Genomic DNA, 27672 nt, shown 5'->3' on the forward strand with positions numbered 1-27672 from the left:
GATGGTGTAGAATGGGGTCGCCAAAAGGTTACCAAAATAATCCCCAAAGATCATCTGACCATGTTTACCATTTTCTCTCCAGGTAAATTCTCACTGCAGTACAGTGCATAACCACATGAGGCTGATGCAGAAGTCAGTGCCATGGACTTCCTTGCCTCTCTGGGCAGAGTGTAATTGGGCAGTTTGCAGTCAGAGACCAGTAACATTTTCTTTAGGTGGCATTTTCTGCTACTGTGTTCAGCGTCAGATAGATAGATAGAGAAATACAGCACAGAACAGGCCCTTCGGCCCACGATGTTGCGCCGAACTTTTGACCTAGGTTAATCATAGAATTTTGGACAATTTTTCATGGCCAATCCACCCAACCTGCACATCTTTGGACTGTGGGAGGAAACCGGAGTACCCGGAGGAAACCCACGCAGTCACGGGGAGGATGTGCAGACTCCAAATCAAATACAGTCAGGATCTGTATTATTTCTTGAGTTCAGTGTGTCACTAACAAACCATTCATTACCATTCTCTCAGTTAACCTGGACAAACAGCCTCCTTCACCCTTACAAGCCCCTACGTCCACTCTTTCCACTTCCGAATTGTCTCTCCACGCCGGTCTTTCAAGGACACTTCTTTTTTTCCAAATCGCCTTCCTTGTCGCTATCCACCCCCTCTTCCCAGGTACTCATCCCCAAGCATCTGTCTCTGCGGTGTGGCTACATGGACTCCATAAGCTGAATCTGCTCCTCTACCGCAACGACCTTTGCATCTACCTTTATCGGGGCTTCAGTGGTTCGGCAAGGATGGCATTAGCTGGTGTCTAAACTACACTCATGTATACATGAGCTGGTGATATGTTGCAGATATATGGAATGAAATGTGTCTGCACGTTTTGCACATTGGTCAGCATTGTGATTTTTTAAAAGCATGTTTTCAGTCTGTTACATAATTACCTGGGAAACAGTGCCAACAGGCATCCAGTGACAATCGGTCTGACCGTGTTTTTAGTTCAGCCGTTAGGGCTCCTGTTTCTGAAGTGCAAGTTTTGAGTTTAATTTCCTATTGGAGGTCGTGTTAGGTTTTGAATGTGTGATCATGATGTGTTTAAAACTGTGCCATATTGAGCCTGTTAATCTTTCCAGCGTTTGCACGCAATTTTCCACATGTTAAGAATGGGTGTGAAGATATAAAATAATTAAATAATCTTGAGTTACACCCTTTAGCAAGGTGTCAGGGTGGAGCTGTCCTTTTAAGGTGCAACAGCAGCTCAATTTACAAAGTTTGCATTCAATAAATCAGAAGTGCCAACAGTGAGTGTGATGTTTTTAACAGAAATTACAGAGAATCTTTTGTAAATGTGGCGTGGGTCGCGATACATCGGCCATTCTGTAAATGTGGGTCGCTGGAAAAAGAAGTTTGAAGAACACTGACCTAGAAGACCTACGACAGCAAGCAAATGAAAATACCCTCAGCAGCAAGTTCCTCTCCAAGTCACATACCATCTTGACTTGAAAATAGATCGCCATACTTTGGACCATGGACCTATGAACACTGAGTATGCACCTACACGACGCAGTTTGCAGAAGTTTAAAAGTAGCAACCTACCACGACTTTCTCAAGGGCAATTCAGAATGGGAATAAATGGGCCTTGCCAGTGATGCCTAGGGATGTATTAAAGAAAGGAAATCAGTTGGTACAGACGACAAAGGTTTTTAAAAAAAAGGGATGAGGTCCTAGAACAGAATATAGAACAGAATATAGGGAATTAGAAAATAAAGGTCTCAGGATTACTACCAGTGCCACGTGCAAGTCAGGATAGAAATAGCAAGACATCGCGAATGAACACATGGCTGAAGAGATGTTGTGAAGGGGAGGGTTTCAGATTCCTGGGACTGGTCCTGGGGCGGTGGTACCAGAACAATCTGGTTGGGTTACACCAGGGAAGTACCAAAATGATGTCCTCGGGTGAGTGTTTGCTAGAGTGGTTGGGGAGGATTTAAACGAAAATGGCAGGGGATGGGAACCAATGCAAGGACCCCCCGCCGGGTCGGAGAATCGCCGGGGGCCGGCGTGAATCCCGCCCCCACCGTCCTACGAATTCTCCGATCCCACAAAAGTCGCTGAAGCGTGAATCGCGTCGCCCGACTTGGAGAATGGCGGGGGTCTGGCCGACGCCATGGACCCCGGGGCTGTCCGAATTCTCCCGGCCGGATGAACTGAAGTCCCGCAGATGTGACCATGGGTCACGCTGGCGTAAATTGAACCACCTTATATAACGGCATCAACCAGTGCTGATGGTTCACACCGGACAGCACGCAGATAGGTCACGGCGTGGGGTGGCAGCAGGAGGTGACGGCGTGGCCGCAGTCTGTGTGTGTGTGGGGGGGGGGGGGGGGGCGGTGGCGCAGTGGAGTGCCGGAGTGAGGGTGCGAGTGCCGGGGTGAGGAGAGTGCCGGGGTGAGGAGGGGGTGCGAGTGCCGGAGTGAGGGGTGCGCGAGTGCCGGGGTGAGGGAGGGGCGCGAGTGCCAGGGTGAGAGGGCGAGTGCCGGGGGGTGGGCGCGCGAGTTCGAGTGCCGGGGAAGGGGGGGGGGGCGAGTACCAGGGAGGGGGCGGGAGTGTGAGTGCGGGGAGGGAGGAGGGGACAATTGCCGGGGAGCGAGTGCCGGGGTGAGGGGAGAGGACGAGGGAGGTCATCCGCCTGGCCAAGTGCCAGCCTCCAACAGTCGCGCCCATGCAGCCCATGGCACCTGGCTGCGGGTGGGGTGGGGGGGACATGATTACGGGCAATGATGGCATTCATTGTTCGCACCCCTGCAGGCCGTTATGTTTGCTGATCAGCCAGCGATGTTGGTCGCCATGGCGGCAGCCGCACTTCTACATGTTGCCCTGGGGAAGAGGAGGAGGAGGAGTGTGCCAGAGAGGTGGCGCAGGCTGCCGAAGAGGAGCGTGCCGCAGAGGGGCAGGTGGCAGCTGCCAAGGCTGGAGGGCCGCCCGCCCGACAGGAGGAGGAGGATCTGGCACCACAGCGGCGGAGACGGCTGAGGAGGCCCCGTGTGTATCGGCCCCGCTCGTCGTACCAGGACCTCCTGACCGGGCATGCAGGAGGAGACTCCGGATGAGCCGGGAAACCGTGGCACACATCTGCCACCTGATGGCACACCTGGCACTGGGGAAGGACACCCTCTCCCCGTGTCCGTCAAGGTTACGGTGGCCCTGAACATTTATGCCACGGGGTAATTCCATGCGCCGAGTGGGGACCTGTCCAGCATCTCACAGGCATCGGTGCACCGGCGCATCCGAGCAGTGACAGGCGCCCTATATGCCATTGCGGACATCTACATCCAGATCCCTATGGATCAGGCCAGCCAGGATGCCCGGGCAGCGGGCTTCGCTGCCGTGTCCGGATTTCCCATGGTCCAGGGATCGATGGGATGCACATCGCAGTGCGGCCACCTGCAGATAACAGGGCCGTGTTCACCAATAGGAGGAGGACCTATTCCATGAACATTCAGGTGGTCTGCGACCACCGTATGATGATCCTGCACGTCTGTGCCCGATACCCGGGAAGTGTACATGACTCATACATATTGGCGCAGTCTTACATCCCCAGCATGTTCGAGGTATGCGAACCCCGGCTGAGGGGCTGGTTGCTGGGTGACAGGGGTTACCCAATACCCTATACGGAGGTCACAGAGTGACGCGGAGAACAGCTACAACGATGCCCATGCAGCGACCAGGGGTGTGATAGAGAGGTGCTTTGGCCTGCTAAAAATGCGTTCCAGGTGCCTGGACCGCTCTGGAGGGGCCCTCCAGTACCCACCAGATAGGGTCGGCCCCATCATTGTGGTCTGCTGCGTCCTGCACAACATAGCCCAGCAGAGGAGCGATGTGCCGCAGGCAGAGTAGGGGGAAGGGGAGGAGCAGCAAGATGAGGCGCAGTCCTCCCCAGGTGAGGAGGATGGGGGCAATGGTCAGGACAGATGGTCTGGACATGGGCGGGAGTGTAGCCACCGAAGTTGGCCATTCCCTCAATACAAAATGGAGGAACGCAAAGCTTGCAGGTTAAAATGGACAATGTTTGCAGCACCAGCAGGCTGCACCAAGCCAATATGTATTCTGTCTGCGAAGAGAGCAGACAGCACCGAAACGAACATTCTGCACACTAATGAGGCAATCTCCGGGATAGTTAACATAGTAATGGAACGATCCCAGGGACAATGGACACAAATAGGGAAGTGATTGCAACAGTGTATGGGAAACCAGACACCCCGGCACCAGCGGGGTTCGAAAACAAAGCACCTGAAGGCCCGCCCAGTAGCCGAGGAACAGCCTCAGTATTGGGGGGATTCAAACAAATCCCAATCGATTCCCAGCAGGTAGAGGGTTCCACCCAAAAGGGCACGAAGCACTAGGACCTATAAAAGACAGGTCCCAAACTCAGTTTGTTCTTCTTGACCAGCCCTCCTCTCTGGACCAGCCCTCTCGACCAGCCTTTTACCAAAGAAGACCTTGACCGAGAGAGAGGAGAGGTTTGGGACAGCAGCCGCCAGCAAGTAAGTGTCTCACAACGATCGCTACCAGAGATAGACACTCCTGACCCCTTTTTAACCCGTACCAACCTGAAGTCTGCGGACCAGTGCAGAGCAAGAGGCCTTGTCCCCTGATCCGGCAGTTCCCTTTAAGATAAGTATTGGTTTATTTAGTGGTAGGAATAGTTTAGTCATCTTAGCGTGTGCATGAGTAGATTATAATAAACTCATTTGTTTGAACTTACTAATTGGTGTATGGTTTTATTTCTTTGAACTTGACCTTGAAACTTGTGGCGGTATCTTAATGATACCTGGCGACTCCAGAGCTAAGTAACGAAACAGTCCCAAATCGAGTGTTAAGCACACTCACCCAGAACGAGCAACAGGAGGCTGCCCATCATTACCGGATGGGCCAGCGGGCACGGGACAGGCTGATAGCCGCCTGGTTCACAAACTAGGGGGGGGGCATGGTAATCGCTGAGTATGGGCACAGACCGCACACCACGGCACCAGCCGGCCACCCTCACCTCCACCCACCAACACCCTCAACCCCCCACCACCCTCACCCCCCACCAACACCCTCAACCCCCCACCACCCTCACCCTCAACCCCCAACCCACCCACCCCCGACACCCTCAACCCCCCACGACACCCTCAACCCCCCATCCACCCACCCCCGACACCCTCAACCCCCCACCCACCCACCACCGACACCCTCAACCCCCCACCCACCCACCACCGACACCCTCAACCCCCCACCCACCCACCACCGACACCCTCAACCCCCCACCCACCCACCCCCGACACCCTCAACCCCCCACCCACCCACCACCGACACCCTCAACCCCCCACCCACCCACCACCGACACCCTCAACCCCCACCCACACCCGACACCCTCAACCCCCCACCCCCGACACCCTCAACCCCCCACCCACCCCCGACACCCTCAACCCCCACCCACCCCCGACACCCTCAACCCCCCACCCCCGACACTCTCAACCCCCCACCCACCCACCCCCGACACCCTCAACCCCCCACCCACCCACCCCCGACACCCTCAACCCCCCCACCCACCCACCACCGACACCCTCAACCCCCCACCGACACACTCAACCCCCCACGCACCCACCACCGGCACCCTCAACCCCCCACCCACCCACCACCGGCAACCTCAACCCCCCACGACACCCTCAACCCCCCATCCACCCACCCCCGACACCCTCAACCCCCCACCCACCCACCACCGACACCCTCAACCCCCCACCCACCCCCGACACCCTCAACCCCCCACCCACCCACCACCGACACCCTCAACCCCCCACCCACCAACCACCGACACCCTCAACCCCCCACCCACCCACCACCGACACCCTCAACCCCCCACCCACCCACCACCGACACCCTCAAACCCCCCCCCCACCCACCACCGACACCCTCAACCCCCCACCCACCCACCACCGACACCCTCAACCCCCCACCCACCCACCACCGACACCCTCAACCCCCCACCCACCCACCACCGACACCCTCAACCCCCCACCCACCCCCGACACCCTCAACCCCCCACCCCCGACACCCTCAACCCCCCACCCACCCACCCCCGACACCCTCAACCCCCCACCCACCCACCCCCGACACCCTCAACCCCCCACCCACCCACCCCCGACACACTCAACCCCCCACCCACCCACCACCGGCACCCTCAACCCCCCACCCACCCACCACCGGCACCCTCAACCCCCCACCCACCCACCCACCACCGGCACCCTCAACCCCCCACCCACCCACCACCGACACCCTCAACCCCCCACCCACCCACCACCGACACCCTCAACACCCAAATCGAGTGTTAAGCACACTCACCCAGAACGAGCAACAGGAGGCTGCCCATCATTACCGGATGGGCCAGCGGGCACGGGACAGGCTGATAGCCGCCTGGTTCACAAACTAGGGGGGGGCATGGTAATCGCTGAGTATGGGCACAGACCGCACACCACGGCACCAGCCGGCCACCCTCACCTCCACCCACCAACACCCTCAACCCCCCACCACCCTCACCCCCCACCAACACCCTCAACCCCCCACCACCCTCACCCCCCACCAACACCCTCAACCCCCAACCCACCCACCCCCGACACCCTCAACCCCCCACGACACCCTCAACCCCCCATCCACCCACCCCCGACACCCTCAACCCCCCACCCACCCCCGACACCCTCAACCCCCCACCCACCCACCACCGACACCCTCAACCCCCCACCCACCCCCGACACCCTCAACCCCCCACCCCCGACACCCTCAACCCCCCACCCACCCACCACCGACACCCTCAACCCCCCACCCACCCACCACCGACACCCTCAACCCCCCACCCACCCACCACCGACACCCTCAACCCCCCACCCACCCACCACCGACACCCTCAACCCCCCACCCACCCACCACCGACACACTCAACCCCCCACCCACCCACCACCGACACACTCAACCCCCCACCCACCCACCACCGACACACTCACCCCCCCACCCACCCACCACCGGCACCCTCAACCCCCCACCCACCCACCACCGGCACCCTCAACCCCCCACGACACCCTCAACCCCCCATCCACCCACCCCCGACACCCTCAACCCCCCACCCACCCACCACCGACACCCTCAACCCCCCACCCACCCACCACCGACACCCTCAAGCCCTCCCCCCACCACCGCCACCCTCAACCCCCCACCCACCACCGGACACATCCTCATACCCCCACCCCCCACCACCGACACCCTCACCCCCCCACCCACCCACCCCACACCCCTCAACCCCCCACCCACCCCCGACACCGCAACCCCCACGCCCCCGGACCACCCTCTCAACCCCCCACCCACTCACCCCCCGACACCTCAACACCCCACCCCCCACCCACCCCCCGACACCCTCAACCCCCCCCCAACCCACCCCCCCGACACCCTCACCCCCCACCACCCACCCCCGACACCCCTCAAACCCCCCACCCCCACCCACCACCGACACCCTCAACCCCCCACCCACCCACCACCGACACCCTCAACCCCCCACCCACCCACCACCCGGACACCCTCAACCCCCCACCCACCCACCACCGACACACTCAACCCCCCACCCACCCACCACCGGCACCCCCAACCCCCCCCCCACCCACCACCGACACCCTCAACCCCCCACCCACCCACCACCGACACCCTCAACCCCCCACCCACCCACCACCGACACCCTCAACCCCCCACCCACCCACCCCCGACACCCTCAACCCCCCACCCACCCCCGACACCCTCAACCCCCCACCCACCCACCACCGACACCCTCAACCCCCACCCACCCACCACCGACACCCTCAACTTCCCACCCACCCACCACCGACACCCTCAACCCCCCACCCACCCACCACCGACACCCTCACCCCCCCACCCACCCACCACCGACACCCTCAACCCCCCACCCACCCCGACACCCTCAACCCCCCACCCACCCCGACACCCTCAACCCCCCACCCACCCACCACCGACACCCTCACCCCCCCACCCACCCACCACCACACCCTCATCCTCCCCACCCACCCACCACCAACACCCTCATCCTCCCCACCCACCCACCACCGACACCCTCACCCCCCCCCACCCACCCACCCGCATGCACACCATCCCGCCATTGCAGATCCACCTGTGGCACAACGGGCTGGGCTCATATGGTCGCCGATGGAAGCGTGTCTATTGCAGGCCATGGAGAATGATGATGACCCGCTCTGCGATTTTCCCTGCATGAAGCCATGCTGACTCAAAGAACAACGAACAAAGAAAAGTGCAGCACAGGAACAGGCCCTTCGGCCCTCTAAGCCTGCGCCGACCATGCTGCCCGTCTAAACTAAAATCTTCTACACTTCCGGGGTCCGTATCCCTCTATTCCCATCCTATTCATGCATTTGTCAAGATGCCCCTGCTGGATTAGATTATGATTTTCCACATGTGCTGCATTATTTCCTTAATAATTGATTCCAACAATCGACGTTGGGCTAATTCGCCTATAGTTATCCACTTTTTGCCTCCCTCCCTATAGTCTCTGGAACAGTTCCTCCAGATTGGAGGGTAGCTATTGTAACCCCACTATTTAAAACGGGAGGTAAAGAGAAAACAGGGGATTATAGACCAGTCAGCCTGATGTTGGTGATGGGGAAGATGCTAGAGTCCATAGCAGAACACTTGGGAAATGGTGGTAGATTCGGACAGTCAGCATAGATTTACAAAAGGGAAATCATACTTAACAAATCTACTGGAATTCTTTGAGGATGTAACTAGGAGAGTTGTTGAGGGGGAGTCAGTGGATGTGGTTTATTTTGGCTTTCAGAAGGCTTTCAACAAAGTCCCAAATAAGAGATAAATGTGTAAAATTAAATTGCATGGGATCGGGGGTAGTGGACAGAGATAGAAAACTGATTAACAGACAGGAAACAAAGTGTAGGAATAACCGGGTATTTTTCAAAATGGCAGGTAGTATCGAGTGGCATACTGCAGGGATCGGTGCCAGGAACCCAACTATTCACAACATATATTAATGGTTTAGATGAGGGAACTAAATGTAGTAACTCCAAATTTGCAGATGACAAAGCTGGGTGGGAGTATGAGTTGTGAGGAGAATGCAGAGATTCTTCAGTGTGTTAAGGACAAGTTAAGTGAGTGGGCAAATGCATGGCAGATACAGTATAATGTGGATAAATGTGAGGTTACCACTTTGGTAGCAAAAAAAATAGGAAGGCAGTCCAAAGATGTGCAGGTTAGGTGGATTGGCCATGATAAATTGTCCTTAGTGTCCAAAATTGCCCTTAGTGTTGGGTGGGATTACTGGGTTATGAGGATAGGGTGGAGGTGTTGGCCTTGGATAGGGTGCTCTTTCCAAGAGCCGGTGCAGACTCGATGGGCCGAATGGCCTCTTTCTGCACTGTAAATTCTATTATCTGATTGGCTATAAATTAAGAGAGGGGAATGGCTATAAATTAAGTTAGGGGAATGTGTAATTGGTGTCTTCGTACACCAGTTGCTGAAGACAACCATACAGGTACAGCAGGCAGTAAAGGAGGCAAATGGTATGTTGGCCTTCATAGTAACAGGATTTGAGTACAGGAGCAAAATGTCTTGTTGCAATTATACAGGGCCTTGGTGAAGCCTCACCTGGGATATTGTGCGCCGTTTTGGTCTCCCTGTTGGAGGTAGAATGCTCTTGGTAGAGGGAGTGCAGAGAAGGTTTACAAGTCTGATTCCTGGGATGGCAAAATTGACGGACGAGGAGAGATTTAGTTGGTTAGGATTATATTTGCTGGAGTTTAGATGAATGAGGGGGGGATCTCATAGAAACTTTAAAATTCTAACAGGACTAGACAGGGTAGAAGCAGGAAGAATGTTCCCAATGATGAGGATGTCTACAACCAGCTGTCATAGTCTAAGGATACGGGGTAAACCTTTTAGGATTGAGGGGAGGAGAAATTTCTTCACCCAGAGCTTATGAAATTTGCTACCACAGGGAGCAGTTGAGGCCACATTGTGGGTGCGATCTTACCGCGTTATGCTCGCGCTCAAGTTTAACGTGGCCGGTGAATATCGGGAGGCCAAAAACGGGAACCGCGTCAGGCGGCAAACAGTTTGCGATGCTCCCATAGGCGAATTCGGAATTTCGCCATAGTGTGGCGTACCATCACTTATGGCCGATTTCCATGCAATTAACGTGAGCCACCCGTTAACCAACGGCCTCCTGTCATTCACTAGCCGCCTCAGCAAGTGCTCAGGGTGGCACCGATCGGTACTACTCTTAAAAACGTGAACCTGACGGAAGGGCTTCTGTGGCGAGCCGAGGAGGGAAGTAGACAGCTTTAATCACAGGCAAAGAGCACGGGGGTGCTGGCCTTGCCAACCCACTACCCAGCAGGGGGTGGGGGATTCTCAGCTGGGGTGGGACCCCATGGGAGGGAAAAATGCCTGCGTTATCACCTTGCCAACCCTTGGATCCCAGGTCCATCTGCCCCACCAATCACCCACAACCCACACCATCTGCTGAGGCCTCTGGCTGCATGGCTGAAGGCAATCACTAATAGGGAACTGGCAATTGTGGTTAAATGAGCACTTGACACTTGCCAAGTGGGTTCTGTAGCTCTGCGGGCCATGTAGCACATGGCAGTCATTGCCTAGCACTCCAATCAAACCTTGATGCCTGGACACTTTGTGGGGGTCAGCACCACGCATGCAGCAGCCAACATCCGAACACCCAGGGGATGGGGCACAGGTCCTGGGACACGAACAAGGCCGGAAGGTGCGTTGATGCCATGGGGAGGGGGGTCGCCTGGAGACACAGGCAAAGGGACCGGGGGTCATCCTGCTTTGCGGAAGTGACAGAGGCATCATAATGTTTGTGCAAAAAGTTGTTTAATGTTTTGAACAAAACCCAATTCTCGATAGTGCCACCCAACCTAACCTGGTGCCCTCAGGTGATCTTCAATGTGCTTGGCCCTTCTAGATCTACCACTGCATCTTGGCGTTTCCCCAGGATGCACATCTGAGGTGGGGGCAGCCACCAACTTACCTCGTCCCATGGCCTTTGATGCCCCTAGCGGGAGTCCTCTGGGGCCGGAGATCCCGGCCCACTTGTCGGCAGCACATACACAGCCGCGCCGCCCTGTCTGGTGTGCTGAACCCAAGACACAGCCTCATCAGAGAGGTGGAACTCAGGAGAGCTGGTGGCCACTGTTGCCGCCCCATGGGACTGGCCAGGGTTGGCACCCAGCCCCACCTCCTCCAGGCCGGTGCCCATAGGGCACTTTGGTTCATCTTGGGATGGAAGGGCAGCTGGTTGGGGCCCTGGCTGTCCCTGCATCATCTGACTCTGCCAGCCCTGGTAGATCCCGATAGTCTGCACCATCATGTCAACGCCCTCGGCGATGCCCCCGAGACTGGGACACATCCTCCAGAGATTGGGCTAAACTCTGCAGTGCCTCAGCCATGCCCACCTGCGACTGGGACAAGCTCAGAAACTCATCCATTCCCAGAGGATGGCGGGACATGTCCCACAGAATCCCATCAAGGTCGGCCTGGTACTGGGTGATATCCCCCAGTATGGCAGACATTCTGTCCAGACCTTCCGCCATGGCAGTCACCAACTGAGCAACACCTTGGACACCTTCACTCATGGTGCTGACGTCATGCACCAGGCTCTCCCCTGCTGTCGCCATGCTGGCAGCGTTTGCCTCAGTGCCACTCATTGCCGGCGCCATCACCTGCGCCCATTGCCTGTGGGACTCCTCCAATTGGCCATGGATCTGCTGGAGTGACACTGACATCTCCCTCTGAATGTCCCAGCTGCTCACTAACACCTCCATCAGCTCCAGGAAACTCTGTGCCAGGGGCGCAACATCAGGCTGGGGTCCAGGTGGGTCCTGAGATCCAGCAGACGATCGACTGCTGTCTTGCCTGGAGGTTCCTTCCTCCAGCAGATGTACATCAGCAGCAGCGTGGTGCTCACCAGATTGTGCCCCAGAAACCTGTCCACAAGCATGTCCCACTGAGGTGCGTGTATCTGCGCTGGTGGAGGGTGGGGATGACAGCTGTGCTGTGACCACAGCGGCATCATTGGAGTTCCCCTCCAAGGTGTTATCTTCGGAGTCAGGAGAGGGTGCCGTCCAGGGATGGGCCGGCACTGTCGGCTGGAGGACCGGTCAGTGGGAAGAATGGGTCAGTCAGTAATCATTAACAACTCATGTTTGACATGTCCTCCAGGTGGAACCTCTGCAATGTCCGCTGACCTCCCCATGTGTCACCATCTTGTCTTTGGTGACACCGGATACCTCCAGGGCCTGCTCCTCGTAGGAGGTGAGTTCCGGCTCCCCACCACCAGTCTGGGCCCTCTCTCTGATTATCGGAGAGCTTTTCCTGCAAGGATACAGAGAGGATATCGTTGGCCACACACGTGGCTCACAGTTGTGGGGGAGGGTGGGGGGATACGTTGGTGCCTACACTCCGGCTGTCCGGTGTTGATCTTCTTCCGATGCTGAAGGCCAGTCCTCCTGGTCACTGCCCGAGCTGACAGCTGCCACCACCTCATCCCAGGCAGCACTGGCTGTCTTGTGGCTCACCCTCCGGGGGCCCTCGGGGGAAACAGGACATCCCTCATGGCCTCCACCGTGTCTAGGAACCTGCCCAGGTCAGCACACACAAATCTTGGGGCTGGTCTCCTCGGCACCATTGTTGCGAGCTGGCTGGGGTTGGCTGAGCAGGTGCAGCCTAAGTGCTGCTCGAACCTGTTAGTGGGGGGGGGGGGGGGGGGAGCGCAGTACCGGCGAATCAGCTGGCGAGCTGGTATTTGGGGCGGGAAGCCCGCGAGGCCTTGTGAAGTGGACCAATTAACGTTGAATAGAGTTGCTGGCTTGGAAACTCGCAGCACTTAGAAAGTTTTCCAGAAGATAGTATGTTTTCAAGAAGGAGTTAAATATAACTTTTGGCCTAAAGAGATCCAAGGATATGGGCAGAAAGAGGGAACAGGTTACTGATTTGGATGATCAGCCATGATCATAGAATCATTGGGCGCGATCCTCTGGCTTCATTATGCTCTCACTTGAGTGCAACGCGGCCAGTGGATGCTGGGAGAGGCTTGCAGCGAGCCTCCTGACAGGCTCCGTGCCTCCCGGGTTTCTCTGGAGTCCCACGAGACGCCAGAGTCAGAACCCCGCCCCAAATGGGCAGGACCAAGTGACGCTCGCAGAAGTAGGTCGTAAACCTACTTACAACCTACCCGTGTGGAATCCACCAGCCTCCCTCGATTCTGCGGGCTCCACCGGGAGGCTGCAGCCAGGCACTGATCAGTGCTGGTCCACACAACCGTAGACCAGGCGGAACGACACCCAAGGCTCTCCCGAGCCATTTAAGACTACTGGGTGGTCAGGATAAATGCAGGGCAGCATCCTAGAACATGGGCACCTCGGCACTGCCACCGTGGCACTGTCAAGGTGCCCAGATGTCACTGCAAAGCCAGCAGGAACACTGCCTGGGTGCCAGTGCAAGGATGCCAGAGTGCCACTACCAAGGGGTAGGGGGCCATGCCCATGGAATGAGGGTGGAGGGCAGTGTGTGTGTGGAGGGTGGGGGAGTGCTCGGCAGGATTTAGGGGCCTCTGGCAGTTTGGTGGGGGCCCTAGAAGGGAGGGGGTGCTCTCAGGGGGCGTCTGAAGAGGAGGGATCCCCCTGGAACCCCATAGCATGGCATCCTCACTTGGGGGGCGTGGGGTGTGTCCATGTGAGTGGGGGATGACACTGCCCATGTGTGGGGGTGGGCCCACAAGCCCACTTAGAAATCGGGGCACACTTTCAAAATGGTGGCCCGATCTCGGAGTTCAGCTCCCCAGTGCTAAAACAATTCTAAGTGTGGGCTAAACCAGTGATAAACTTCCCAGGGCCAAAATAAGTGACAAAGTGTCATTGAATAGCGGTGGGAAGCGGGAAAATCCCTGAAAAATGCTCCACAAATTAACTTAGAAATTCTTTGGGAGAATTGTGCTCTTAGAATTTACAGTGAAGGAGGCCACATCACCGGCCCTTGGAAAGAGCACCCTACTTAAGCCCATGTCTCCACCCTATCCCCGTAACCCCACCTAACCTTTTGGATAATAAGGGGCAATTTAGCATGGCCAATCCACCTAACCTACACATCATTAGACTGTGGGAGGAAACAGGAGCACTCGGAGGAAGCCCACGCACACACGGGGAGGAAATGCAAACTCCACACAGATAGTCACCAGAGGACGGAATTGAACCCAGGTCCCTGGACCTGTGAGGCAGCATGCTAACCACTGTGCCACCCTGCTGCCCCTCGGATGGCGGAGCAGGCTTGAAGGGCTGAATGATTTCTCCTGCTCCTATTTTCTTTGTTTCAATAACTGTACATTAACTTGTAAACGTTGCATCAATGTTGATCAGTGAGAACTGCAACAGGTGAAAATTATATTTGATAAAAGACACGCAGTATTCTACTTCTTCCACTGGAGGTCTCCGATTTCAATCCATCAGCCACACAATTCTAAACATTTCACAATAAACTAGAGTTCTAGTCACTTGCGGAATGTTGAGCCCAACAAAAGCAGCTTTTCCATATTGACAGGAATGTAGCATGATGAGATAAATGATCAGATAATCTGTTTTACTGGCATTGCTTGATGGATACATTTAGTTGGAAAGAGGATAGGCGATTCAGCAACTTGTGACAACCACGGTGTGCAAGGCTTCTTCAGCGCAATCAAAACCATCTACGTTCCGACAGCCCAGCGGCCCACCCCATTGAAAGCCAAAAACTCAAAGACAGAGAGAGAGTCAATGCCCGCTGGAGAGAGCACTTCGAAGACCTCCTCAACCAAGACACAGCCTTTGACGAAAGTGCCCTCGACACAATTCTGCAACACTTTACCTGCAACCATCTCAGCACAACCCAAATTTGACACGATGGCGAAAAGGCCATCTGACAGCTGAAAAAGAACAAGGCCTCTGGCGCAGATGGAAGTTCCACAGATGTATTAAAATGCGGCGGAGAGATACTCTTGACAAGAGCCTACAACCTCATCACCCTTGTCTGGAAAAGAGTGTGCCGAATAATCTAGGAGACTCGTTAATTGTGACCATCTTTGGGAAAAGAGATAGGTTCAATTGCGGAAAGTACAGAGGGATTTCCCTAGTCTCCGCCAAGGGAAAGGTATTCTTGAGAATACTCCTCAACTGCCTCCTCCCAGTGGCTGAAGAGCTCCTTCCCAATTCTCAGTGAGGCTTCCACCCATCAAGATGCTCAATGGGTATCATCTTAAGTGCGTGGCAAATCCAGGAAAAGTGCAGGGAGCAACATCAACCCCTGTACATGGCCTTCTTCAATACGCAAAGGCCTTTGACTTTGTCAACCGTGAGGGATTGTGTAACATCCTCCTCAAATTCGGTTGCCTGTGGTTAGCACTGCTGCATCACGGCGCTGAGGACCCGGGTTTGATCCCGCCCTGGGTCACTGTCCATGTGGAGTTTGCACATTCTCCCTGTGTCTGTGGGTGTGACCCCCTCAATCCAAAAAGGTGTGCAGGGTAGGTGTATTGGCCACACTAAATTGCCCCTTAATTGGAAAAAAGAATTGAGTACTCTAAATTTATTTAAAATACATAAATTCAGCTGCCAGCAGAAATTTATGACCATTCTACGCCTGCTCCATGATGACATACAAGGTGTGATCCTCACCAACAGAACCATCAGACACGATACTTGTGCAAACAGGGCTGCGTCATCGCACCAACACTCTTCCCATCTTCCTCACAGCAACATTCCACCCAGTCACCCTAATGCTCCCCGCTGGAGTGGAGCTAATCTACCAAACAAGCAGGAAACTGTTCAACCTCCAACACCTCCAAGACCAGCCCAACCTGTCATCGAGCTGCAGTACACAGATGATGCCTTTGTATGCGCATGTTCAGAGGCCGAGCTACAAACCGTCGTCACACGTTCATCGAGACATACGAGAGAGTGGGTCTCAGACTAAACATCCGGAAAACAAAGGTTCTCTACCAGCTCAATCCTGCCACACAAGACTGCCCCCCAACCATCAAGATCTACGGTGAACCCTTGGACAAGGTGGATCATTTCCCATACCTCAGCAGCAACTTCCTCTCGGTGTGAGCAGACATGGATGACGAAATCCAACATCGTCTTGAAACCGCCAGTGCAGTCTTCGGACTGAGGGAAACTACTGGAAAAAAATTCTGAGGGCCAGAAATAATCTCCACTTGGTGAGGATTAAACAAGGATAGTCATCATAGTTTTGTCAAAGGGAGATCAGGTCTTACAAATTTGATTGAACTTTTTGAGGTGGTAATGAGGTGTGTAGATGAGGGTAGTGTGTTTGATGTAGTCTACATGGACTTCAGTAAGGCTTTTGACAAGGTAACAGGTGGGAGGCTGATGAAGATGTAAGAGCATGTGGGATCCAAGACAAAATGGGATTAGAATAGTTAGGTGCTTGATGGGACAGCATGTGCTGAAAGTTCCCTTCCATGCTCTAAAACTTTATGATTCTATCAGGAGGAAGAACAGGAACATGAGAAACAGACTTTTATTTTGAAGGAGGTCATTTGGTCCATTGGGGGGGGGGGGGTCACAAAAAACAGTATCCTACCATCAAGCTCTTGGTTAGTAGCTCTGTAGTTTAGGACACTTCAAGTGCATATCCGAGTAATTCATAAACGCAATGAAGGATGCAGCCTCCATCATCCTTACAGGCAGTGAGTTCAAGACCCCCACCACCCTCTGTGTGAAACAATTTTTCATCTCCCCTAAGCATTCTGCCAATTACTTTAAATCTATGCCCCCTGGCTATTGAACTCTCTGCTGAGGGAAGTGACTCTTTCCTGTCCGCACTCTACCTAGATCCCTCATAATTTTATATATTCTAATTAAATCTCGCCGTTACTTTCATGTTTTAAATTAAAACAATTCCAATTTATGCTCCAAGTAGAAATTCGCCATTCCAGACAACAGAGTCATAAATCTCCCCTGTACCCTCTCTGGTATAATCACATTCTTCCTGTAATGCAGCGATGTGCACTCTAGTTGCAGTGCTCTAGTTGTGGTGTAACTGGTGTTTTATAAACAGCTGTTGCATAATTTCCTTGCTCTTATATTCAATTCCTCAACTAACAAAGGAAAATCTTCCATATGCCTTTTTAACGGTGTTCTTCTCAGTCTCCTTCCTACAAGGGGCTGGTTTAGCACACTGGGCTAAATCGCTGGCTTTTAAAGCAGACCAAGCAGGCCAGCAGCACGGTTCGATTCCCGTACCAGCCTCCCCGGACAGGTGCCGGAATGTGGCGACTAGGGACTTTTCACAGTAACTTCATTGAAGCCTACTCATTTCACTTCATATTTTTCCACATTGAACATCATCTCCTGCTTTCCACTTCCTCCATTCAAGGCCTCCAGTGCAGTGGTAGAAAACCTGGAACCTACAATTCTTCACTGTTTCCCCAAGTCAGAGTAAGTTCCTGCATGACCTACTCGTCGTGGTTCATTCCCCCCCCCCCCCCCCCCCCCCCGCAACTAGCTTCAAGTAATGTGAGGATGTTATGGTTTGTGGGTCCCCTACAGGTGAGTGCAGTTAATGAAGAGCATAGTTAGCGCAGACTGCACGCAGAAATCTTTCTAACTACCAAGCAGTAAGGAGTCAGCATGCTGTCTTTACTACACTGAATGGGTGTGGGTTAAACACACATTGCAATTACTGTGTCCATGTTTCAGAAGCTACCCAATTTAGCCCCCTAAGCGTCTAATTTCATTAGGTACTTCTGTTATTGCAGTGTCGTTTGGAGTCATACCTCATTTTCCATCCTCAGATTTGAAAATTCACTTTTCTCCAGAATAACCATGTCCTTTCTTATCGAGTCTAGGTGGGCCATGATTTGCTGCATCATTATTTCCTGAAAGAAACAGTTGTCCGAAGACATAAACACAATTTTTAAATTCTGCTGCACGAGGGCTCCCAGTTATTGTTCCCTGCTTTGTCCTGTACATGTTAGTCAGCTCTGTCAATGTTAAAAGTCAGTTTCCCTCTCAGTATTCAAAATACATTGATTTTCTAACTTTGTAAAATGGAACACATGTTTTAAAAAAAAACTTACTGGCAAATTATATAATGTGGAGTCAAAATGAATCACAGAAAATCTCTTCATTCAACATATCCTTTCCCTTGATTATTTCGATTAGCTTTACACTGCATTTTGGGAGAGAAGGGAAATAGAGAGTGTTTCTACATTCTGGATGGCTTGAAGAAAATTGCCCTGCCCCCCCACACCTTCTCACCTCTGCCACTCGCTTTTATTTACAGGCAACTCTCACTCTCAAATCGGCCTGTTGGTGGGTGAGGAGGTGGAAAGATGTGACCTTCTCCCGAACATCAGTATAGCCATGGAAACCACGCAAGACCGAGCCACAGCCTTGATCCAGACATGGATGCCAGAAAGGAATACCCGAGGAATGGTGCATCTAAAGCAGCCTTCAATACCATGGCAACATTCAATTGAGTATGGCACCAATGACTCCGAGCAAAACAGAGCTTAATGGGGATCAATAGGGTAATCTTGTGGTGGCTCAGTCACACCTGACATATAATAAAATAGTGCTTGTGGCCAATTGTTGTACTAGTGCACTGCTGCAGATCTTCCTCAGGACATTGTCCTTGGGCCAAACATCTTCAACTGTTTTATCAATCGCGTTCTTTTGTTATAAAGTCAGAAGTGGAGTTTGCTTGCTGATAATTTTATACCTTAAAATGCAAAAAATACGTCCGGTTGCGGCTATGCGGAGCTAAGCCGCACATTCGGCAGCTCCCGCTATTTAGGGACTTTTGGGCCGTTTCGAGGGCCCCAAACGGAGCTGTTTCTACGCATCCCGGTGGGGGAAGGTGCCTGGAAGAACTTGCCCCACACTATATGGTGCTCACCTGGAGTGGGAAGAAGAAAAAGGCTGCAGTAACTCCCCCAAAAAAACGGGGGAAGAAAAACAAAATGGCGGCCGGAGCAACACCCGAGGACTGGTGGAAGTGGGCGCAGGAGCAACAAGCCTCGCTCCTACGTTGTTTTGCGGAGCTGAAGGCTGAGCTGCTGGACTCCATGAATGCAACTACGACCAAGCTGCTTGGGACCCAGGCGTCACAGGAGGAGTCTATTCGGGAGTTGCAGTGGCAGGCCGTTGAAAGAGAGGAGGAGGCCGTGGTCCTCGTTGGGAAAGTGGAGTTGCACGAGGCACTTCATAAAAAGTGGCAGGACCGCTTGGAGGAGCTGGACGTTCGCACGAGGCGAAAGAATCTGAGGATCCTGGGCCTGGCGGAGGGGCTGGAGGGGTCGGATCTCCCGGCGTATGTGACCACGTTGTTGAGCTCGTTGATGGGAGCAGGGTCCTTCCATTTGCCCCTGGAGCTCGAGGGAGCACACAGAGTGATGGCCAGGAGGCCCAAGGCAGATGAGCCCCCGAGGGCGGTGCTGGTGCGGTTCCACCGATTCAGTGACCGGGAGTGTGTGCTGCGCTGGGCCAAGAAAGAGAAGAGCAGTAAATGGGAGAATTCGGTAGTGAGGATGTACCAGGACTGGAGTGCGGAAGTGGCTAAGCGGCGGGCTGGGTTCAACCGGACGAAGGCGGTGCTTCATGCTAAGCAGGTCAGGTTTGGAATGTTGCAGCCTGTGCGCCTGTGGGTGACATACAAGGACCGGCACCATTACTTTGAGTTCCCGGAGGAGGCGTGGGCCTTTGTACAGGCGGAGAAGCTGGACTTGAACTAGGGCCTGGGAACACACTTTGGCCGGCGTTGTTTCCGCTGTAGCTGTTTTGTTCCAACTGTTTCAACTTTTTCAACTTCGACATGTGTGTTATGTAGGCTGGTTTTCTTTTTGCTCTGTTTACGGGTAGGTTTGTCTGTTGGGTATGGTTGTGGGGTAGGTGGGGAATGTTGGGGGTTTGTGTTCTATATGTTCTCTTCTGTACGGGGCTGGGGATTGAGGGGAAACTGGATTTTGGGGAACTGCGTCAGAAGGGTGGGGTGTGGCAGTGTGAAAGCGCGGGCTTTCCTCTGGTCTCCCGCGCCGCGGGGCAGGGGGGTGGAGCTTGCGATGGGGGCAGGGCCTCTACGGGTCTTTTTTCCCGCGCTGCAGTAATGCCAAGGAGGTGTGGCAAGAGGGGGATGACCCCAAGCCGGGAGGGGATAGGTTTTGGCGGGAGCTGCCGGGGTCAGCAGAAGTCAGCTGACTCACGGAAGTACCATGGAGGGTGCGTCGCGGCTAGGAGGGGTCCTAGCCTGGGGGGGGGGGGGGGAGGGGGGTGGGGGGGGATACCGAGTTGCTGCTGGAACGACTAGGAAGGAGCCGATGAGGGCCGGGGGGGAAGAGGAGAGGCGCTATCGCCATGGGGAACGGGTCGAGCGGGGTGTGCTGGCCTGGGGCGAACATCTGCCAAGCTATGGCTAGTCGGCAGGGGAGGGGGGCGGGTTGCCCTCTGATCCGGCTGATTACCTGGAACGTGAGGGGGCTGAACGGGCCGGTTAAGAGAACCAGGGTGGTCTCCCATCTAAGGGGGTTGAAGGCGGATGTGGCTATGCTCCAGGAGACCCACCTGAATGTGGCGGACCAGGTCCGTCTGAGGAAGGGGTGGGTGGGGCAGGTTTATCATTCAGGATTGGACGCAAAGAACCGGGGGGTGGCGATTCTAGTGGGGAAGAGGGTGGCGTTTGAGGCGGCTGAGGTGGTGTCGGACAAGGAGGGCAGATATATCATGGTGAGGGGTAGGCTGCAGGGAGAGAAGGTGGTGCTGGTGAACGTATATGCCCCGAATTGGGATGATGCTGGCTTCATGAGGCGCTTGTTGGGCCGCATCCCGGACCTGGAGGCAGGGGGCCTGATCATGGGGGGAGATTTTAACACAGTGCTGGATCCCACACTGGACCGGTCCAGTTCAAGGACGGGTAGGATACCGGCGGCGGCCAAAGTGCTGAGGGGATACATGGACCAGATGGGAGGGGTGGATCCCTGGAGGTTTGGGAGACCGAGAGCGCGGGAGTATTCCTTTTTCTCTCACGTCCATAGGGTTTATTCCCGGATAGACTTTTTTGTCCTGAGCAGGGGGTTGATCCCGAGGGTGCAGGATGCCGAGTATTCGGCCATAGCGATTTCGGACCATGCCCCGCACTGGATTGATCTGGAGATGGGGGAGGCACGGGACCAGCGCCCGCTCTGGCGCCTGGATGCAGGGATGCTGGCGGAGGAGGAGGTGTGTAAGAGGGTTCGGAGAAGCATTGAGGGGTATGCAGGGATGCTGGCGGAGGAGGAGGTGTGTAAGAGGGTTCGGAGAAGTATTGAGGGGTATCTGGATACCAATGATACGGGGGAGGTCCAGGTGGGGATGGTCTGGGAGGCTCTGAAAGCAGTGATCCGGGGGGAGCTGATCTCCATCCGGGCCCACAGGGAAAGGAGGGAGAGGAAGGAGAGGGAGAGACTGGTGGGAGAGCTTCTGGAGGTGGACAGGAGATATGCGGAGGCACCGGAGGAAGGGTTGCTGGGAGAACGGCGCAGGTTGCAGGCCAATTTTGACTTGTTGACCACCAGAAAGGCGGAGACACAGTGGAGGAGGGCGCAGGGCGCGGTATATGAGTATGGAGAGAAGGCGAGCAGGATGTTGGCGCATCAGCTCCGTAGGCGAGACGTGGCTAGGGAAATTGGGGGAGTGAAGGATGGGGGTGGAAATGTAGTGCAGAAGGGGACAGAAGTAAACGGGGTCTTTAGGGACTTTTACGAGGGATTGTACCGGTCGGAACCTCCGAGGGGGAGAGAGGGGATGGAGAGCTTCATGAACAGGCTATGTTTCCCAAGGGTTCAAGAGAGGCTGGTTGAGGGGCTGGGGGCGCTGATAGAGTTGGAGGAGCTAGTCAGGGGGATCGGGCAAATGCAGTCAGGTAAGGCCCCGGGGCCGGACGGGTTCCCGGCAAAATTTTACAAAAAATATGCGGACCTGGTGGGTCCCCTGCTGGTGCGAACTTTCAATGAGGCGTGGGAGGGGGGGGCTTTGCCCCCGACGATGTCGCGGGCACTGATCTCTTTGATCCTAAAACGGGATAAGGACCCCTTGCAGTGCGGATCATATAGGCCTATCTCACTCCTTAACGTAGACGCTAAGTTGCTGGCGAAGATCCTGGCTACCAGGATAGAGGATTGTGTGCCAGAGGTAATTCATGAAGATCAGACAGGGTTTGTCAAGGGGCGGCAGCTCAACACGAATGTGCGGAGACTGCTCAATGTTATCATGATGCCGGCAGTGGAGGGGGAGGCGGAGATAGTGGTGGCGCTGGATGCGGAGAAAGCGTTTGATAGAGTTGAGTGGGGGTACCTATGGGAGGTGCTGGAGAGGTTTGGATTTGGGGAGGGATTCATCAAATGGGTGAGGCTGCTTTACGCGGCGCCGATGGCGAGTGTAGTCACAAATGGAAGGAGATCGGAGTATTTTAGGCTTTATCGTGGGACCAGGCAGGGGTGTCCCCTGTCCCCCCTGCTCTTTGCACTGGCGATTGAACCGCTGGCCATGGCGTTGAGGGAGTCAGGGAAGTGGAGGGGTCTGGTGCGGGGGGGGGAGGAGCACCGGGTATCGCTGTATGCGGACGACCTGCTGTTATATGTGGCGGACCCAGAGGGGGGAATGCCGGGGGTGATGGAACTGTTAGCGGAATTTGGGGGCTTCTCGGGCTATAAGCTGAACTTAGGAAAGAGCGAGGTATTTGTAGTGCACCCGGGAGATCAGGAGGAGGGAATTGGGAGGCTCCCCTTCAGGAGGGCAGTGAAGAGTTTCAGGTACCTGGGGGTGCAGGTGGCCAGGAGTTGGGGGGCTCTTCATAAGCTTAACTTCACCAGACTAGTGGAACAGATGGAGGAGGAATTTAAAAGGTGGGACATGGTGCCGCTATCGCTGGCGGGCAGAGTGCAATCCGTCAAAATGACGGTTCTCCCGAGGTTCTTGTTCCTCTTCCAGTGCTTGCCCATCTTTATCCCTAGGGCCTTTTTTAAAAGGGTGACCAGCAGCATCATGGGATTTGTTTGGGCGCATGGCACCCCGAGGGTGAAGAGGGTCTTCTTGGAGCGGAGTAGGGATGGGGGGGGGCTGGCGTTGCCCAACCTCTCGGGGTACTACTGGGCGGCCAACGTGTCGATGGTGCGTAAGTGGGTGATGGAGGGGGAGGGGGCAGCATGGAAACGGATGGAGAGAGCGTCCTGTGGGGATACAAGCCTGGGGGCCCTGGTAACGGCGCCGTGGCCGCTCCCTCCCACGAGGTATACCACGAGTCCGGTGGTGGCGGCTACCCTCAAGATTTGGGGGCAGTGGAGGCGACATAGGGGAGAAGTGGGGGGCTCTATGGAGGCTCCGTTAAGGGGGAACCATAGGTTCATCCCGGGGAACATGGATGGGGGATTTCGGGGATGGTATAGAGCGGGCATTAGACAGCTGAGGGACCTGTTTATCGACGGAAGGTTTGCGAGCCTGGGGGAGTTGGAGGAGAAATTTGGGCTCCCGCCGGGAAACATGTTTAGATATCTGCAGGTAAAGGCATTTGCTAGACGGCAGGTGGAGGGATTCCCTGCGCTCCCCGCGAAGGGGGTGAGTGACAGGGTGCTCTCGGGGGTCTGGGTCGGGGAGGGGAAGATATCCGATATCTACAAGCTTATGCAGGAGGTGGAAGAGGTGTCAGTAGAGGAGCTGAAAACGAAGTGGGAGGGGGAACTGGGGGAACAGATCGAAGACGGGACATGGGCTGATGCCCTGGAGAGGGTAAATTCTTCCTCCTCGTGTGCGCGGCTTAGCCTCATCCAATTCAAGGTGCTGCATAGGGCCCACATGACTGGGACGAGGATGAGTAGGTTCTTTGGGGGTGAAGATAGGTGTGTCAGGTGCTCGGGGAGTCCAGCGAACCATGCCCATATGTTCTGGGCATGCCCGGCATTGGAGGAGTTCTGGAAGGGGGGTGGCGAGGACGGTGTCAAGGGTGGTGGGATCCAGGGTCAAGCCAGGATGGGGACTCGCGATCTTTGGGGTTGGGGTAGAGCCGGGAGTGCAGGAGGCGAAAGAGGCCGGTGTGCTGGCCTTTGCATCCCTAGTAGCCCGGCGAAGGATTTTGCTACAGTGGAAGGACGCGAGGCCCCCAAGCGTGGAGACCTGGATCAATGACATGGCGGGTTTCATTACGCTTGAGAAGGTTAAATTCGCCCTGAGAGGATTGGTGCAAGGGTTCTTTAAACGGTGGCAACCTTTCCTCGACTTTCTGGCTCAACGATAGGGTACTGGGACAGTAGCAGCAGCAACCCGGGGGGGGGTGGGGACGTTGATTATGTTGGCTTATTTTATTTAAATTTGATTTATCTAATTTTAATTTATGGTTAAGTTCTCTTGTTTGGGGGGGGGGGGATGTGATACATGTGATGTTACGGTATGGGGGGAATTGTGGGTGTTATGGGGCTGTTAATTGCATATTACTGCTTTTGGCTATACTTGTTGTTATATTTTCTGTAAAAAATTCCAATAAAAATTATTTTAAAAAAAAATGCAAAAAATACTTTTGAAGATAATGTACGAAGGAAAAACAAAGCAGGAAAAAGGGAAAGATTAGATTAGACAGAGAGTTACTGCCTCGGAATTGGAGTTTCTAAAAAGGAGCAGCTCAACGTGGTTTAGTTATCTAAACCGCCGATTTCCACGACTCTTGCTCCAGGAATGTTTTACTGCGACTATGTTAAAATGTGCATTTTCATCAAATTTTTTTCAACAAATTTAGATAACTCCTTTTCCTTTCTTCAAATATTCAGAAGCAAATTTAACTATAACAGTTCCGATATTATTGTTCAGAATTCCTTTGAATATTATCAGAAAACATTGAGAGGCCAGTTCCTGGTACACACTCAAAAACTGTACCTACCTGCTGTGCTTTAGTGACCATATCCCTGTATGTGGACTCCATATTAGTGCAGGTTAAATTTGATATTATTGTAACTATAGCCTCTGCTTGCTCTTTCGGAAAACCTGATCATAAAAATTTAAAAATAAAGAAAGAGACTATTAAAACGACTTCTCTAATGCACCTAATTTCTCTCTTGCTGCCTAAGATTCTTCTCACCATAAGCTCCTGGTCTGAACGTAGTCACCAGGTAAAAAACAGACTTGCATTTATACGGCTTCTTACAAAATCTCAGGATGTCCTAAAGTGCTTTACTGCCAATGTAGAACTTTTGATGTACAGTCACTGTTGTTGTGTAGGAAATGCAGCAGCCAACTTGTGCACAGGAAGGTTCCACAAACAGCAATGTGATAATGATTAGATAATTGGTTCATTGGTGTGGGTTAAGGAATAAAAATTGATCAGGACACCAGGAAGTTATTGATCAATTAGTGCCTTAGTTTCACGTAGCATCCACCTGACAGGACTAATAAGACATTACACCAAGGGCCTATTTGTAGCACATAGCTGTAGAGTGGAAGCTAATCATTCCTTAACAAGGAGCTGTGAAAGAGAAAGATAGGTGGCCATACGTCCTGGGCTAGTCACAGCGTGTTATAGAATGCCAGAGATAAACCATGAGAGTTGCTCGACTGTCAACTGTCTTGGCCAGACACTACAAACAGGAGATCAAATACATTTACCACAACATTTCTTTTAAACTTGGGAGCAGCATAATGATCCAGATAGAGCACGAGACTCCCAATTGTATTTCAGCTTCAGCAGGTTCTTAGACTCAAAGAACCCACAGACAAGAGCCTCTCAAGATACTTGAAATTAAAATGAAAATCGCTTATTGTCACGAGTAGGCTTCAATGAAGTTACTGTGAAAAGCCCCTAATCGCCACATTCCGGGGCCTGTCCGGGGAGGCTGGTACGGGAATCGAACCGTGCTGCTGGCCTGCTTCATCTTCTTTAAAAGCCAGCGATTTAGCTGAGTGAGCTAAACCAGCCCCTTGGGGAGGACAGACCAGCAAATCACATGGGTTGGGTGTGAAACAGGATTGATGAGTCATACTTGGATGGAGGCGTGTCCTGGTGGATGTTGGTAAAGACCATGGCCAAAGTTGATGGACCTTTTGCTGGTTTGCCAAATTTTCCATCCCGCTAAGCCCATATCTTTAGCTTTATTGTTTTGAATTACAATTTGTTAATGTAGATACTGGGTTCAAAGCACACAATTCACATTTAGTAAAATATCCAAAGATGTTCACAGGAGCTTAAGTTCGGACAAAAACTCACATTAAAGCAAAGGAAGAGACCTTAGGGCAGGTTACCATAAGCTTAGTCAAAGGTGTAACAGAATAAAAAGATCTCAAGAAGCAGAGAGGTTTAGGGAGGAAACTCCAGAGCTCAACACATGAACAGATGAAGGCACAGCTGCTAATAATGGGGTGAAAGATGTGCTTGATGGCCAAAATGAATGCAAAGTTCTCAAAGGGCCATATAGAGATAGGGGTGAATGATAACATGAACACAAGGATTAGAATGTTAACGTTGAGTGTTTGGGAACTGGCAGCCAATGTATGACAGCAAGCAAAGAGGTAACTGGTCAATGGGAATTAGTGCGAGAACATAAGTAACAGATATCACAAATATTCACAGATTGGATAAACATTTAAGGCCTTGATTTATGTGGGGCCAGGCTGAGGTGGGAGGCCTATAAAATAGTGGCATGATCCAATTATTGGGTTCCCACCTCCATTCTCAATTCTTGTATTTTTGCTAGTGTAGGATAAAGGTATGGTTTGGGTGCTCATATGCAGCAATTCTGCCCTTGCCAGCTCAACTGCAGAGGTGGGCATTTCAAACACCCCTGCAATTTTGATAGAGTTGAGCCTGTTAGTGGACATGGTTCATGGCACCTTAGAAGAATTGTGAACCACAGGGGAACCCTAGACTTGAATCAGGAAGCAAAAAGAAAAGCCATTTAACATTCTCTTTGGAATTATTTTGGAAAGAAAGGGGAATGAAATGCTCCCATACATTCTCATAAAGCAGTCAATTAATCAGTCATTCATGGTATCAATGTCAAACATTCATTAGCCACTTCACATCTCTTTAATCACATGTAAATAAACACACAGACATTGAAAAAAAACCCTGAAAGAAAGATCAGATTATTACATGGTAATAAAGATGTCAATCAAACAAAGTTATTTTCCTGCAGGCTATTTCAACATTGTCTATATTGTATATCTATTCTTGGAGCACAGCCAAGCATTCTTGAGGCTATCTGCAAGAACAGATGGCTGACCATCTGTTCTAAATGTTGTCATATGAGAGTACCTTTAAGAAATGGGTGTTCAAGAAATATGCCTCTAAGAAATGGAGCTGCTCATGTTACTAGAGTGATGTCAGAGTGTGGGTGGAGCTGAGCTCTACTGGTTTTTAGTTTTAGTTTGAGAAAAAGCTTGGATGTGTCTGTTTTTTTTCAGTGAGCTGCATCTGAAGTCTGCCATCCAAAGACTATCTTAATCATTTGGTGAATTCAGAATTATAAATGTTTTCAGTATTGAATGTTAACCCTGATGTGCTCCTGTTTGAAGGTTTGTTAAG

General features: G+C 53.3%; 1 protein-coding gene across 4 annotated transcripts in view; it reads right to left on the reverse strand.

Moving 5' to 3' along the window:
- Positions 1 to 27672, reverse strand: part of ccdc90b (coiled-coil domain containing 90B) — a 44079-nt gene that overhangs the window by 9142 nt on the left and 7265 nt on the right. For 2 of the 4 annotated variants that reach the window (XM_038818533.1, XM_038818532.1), the window contains exons 3-4: positions 25036 to 25139; positions 17912 to 18013 (exon numbers count right to left, since the gene is read on the reverse strand). In XM_038818533.1, the coding sequence (XP_038674461.1) occupies positions 17912 to 18013; positions 25036 to 25139 (206 nt within the window). The remainder of the gene's footprint in view (positions 1 to 17911; positions 18014 to 25035; positions 25140 to 27672) is intronic. The other 2 variants (XM_038818534.1, XM_038818535.1) reach the window with 2 other exon arrangements.

Source organism: Scyliorhinus canicula, chromosome 14 (assembly GCF_902713615.1).
Source record: "Scyliorhinus canicula chromosome 14, sScyCan1.1, whole genome shotgun sequence".
Lineage (NCBI taxonomy): Eukaryota > Metazoa > Chordata > Chondrichthyes > Carcharhiniformes > Scyliorhinidae > Scyliorhinus > Scyliorhinus canicula.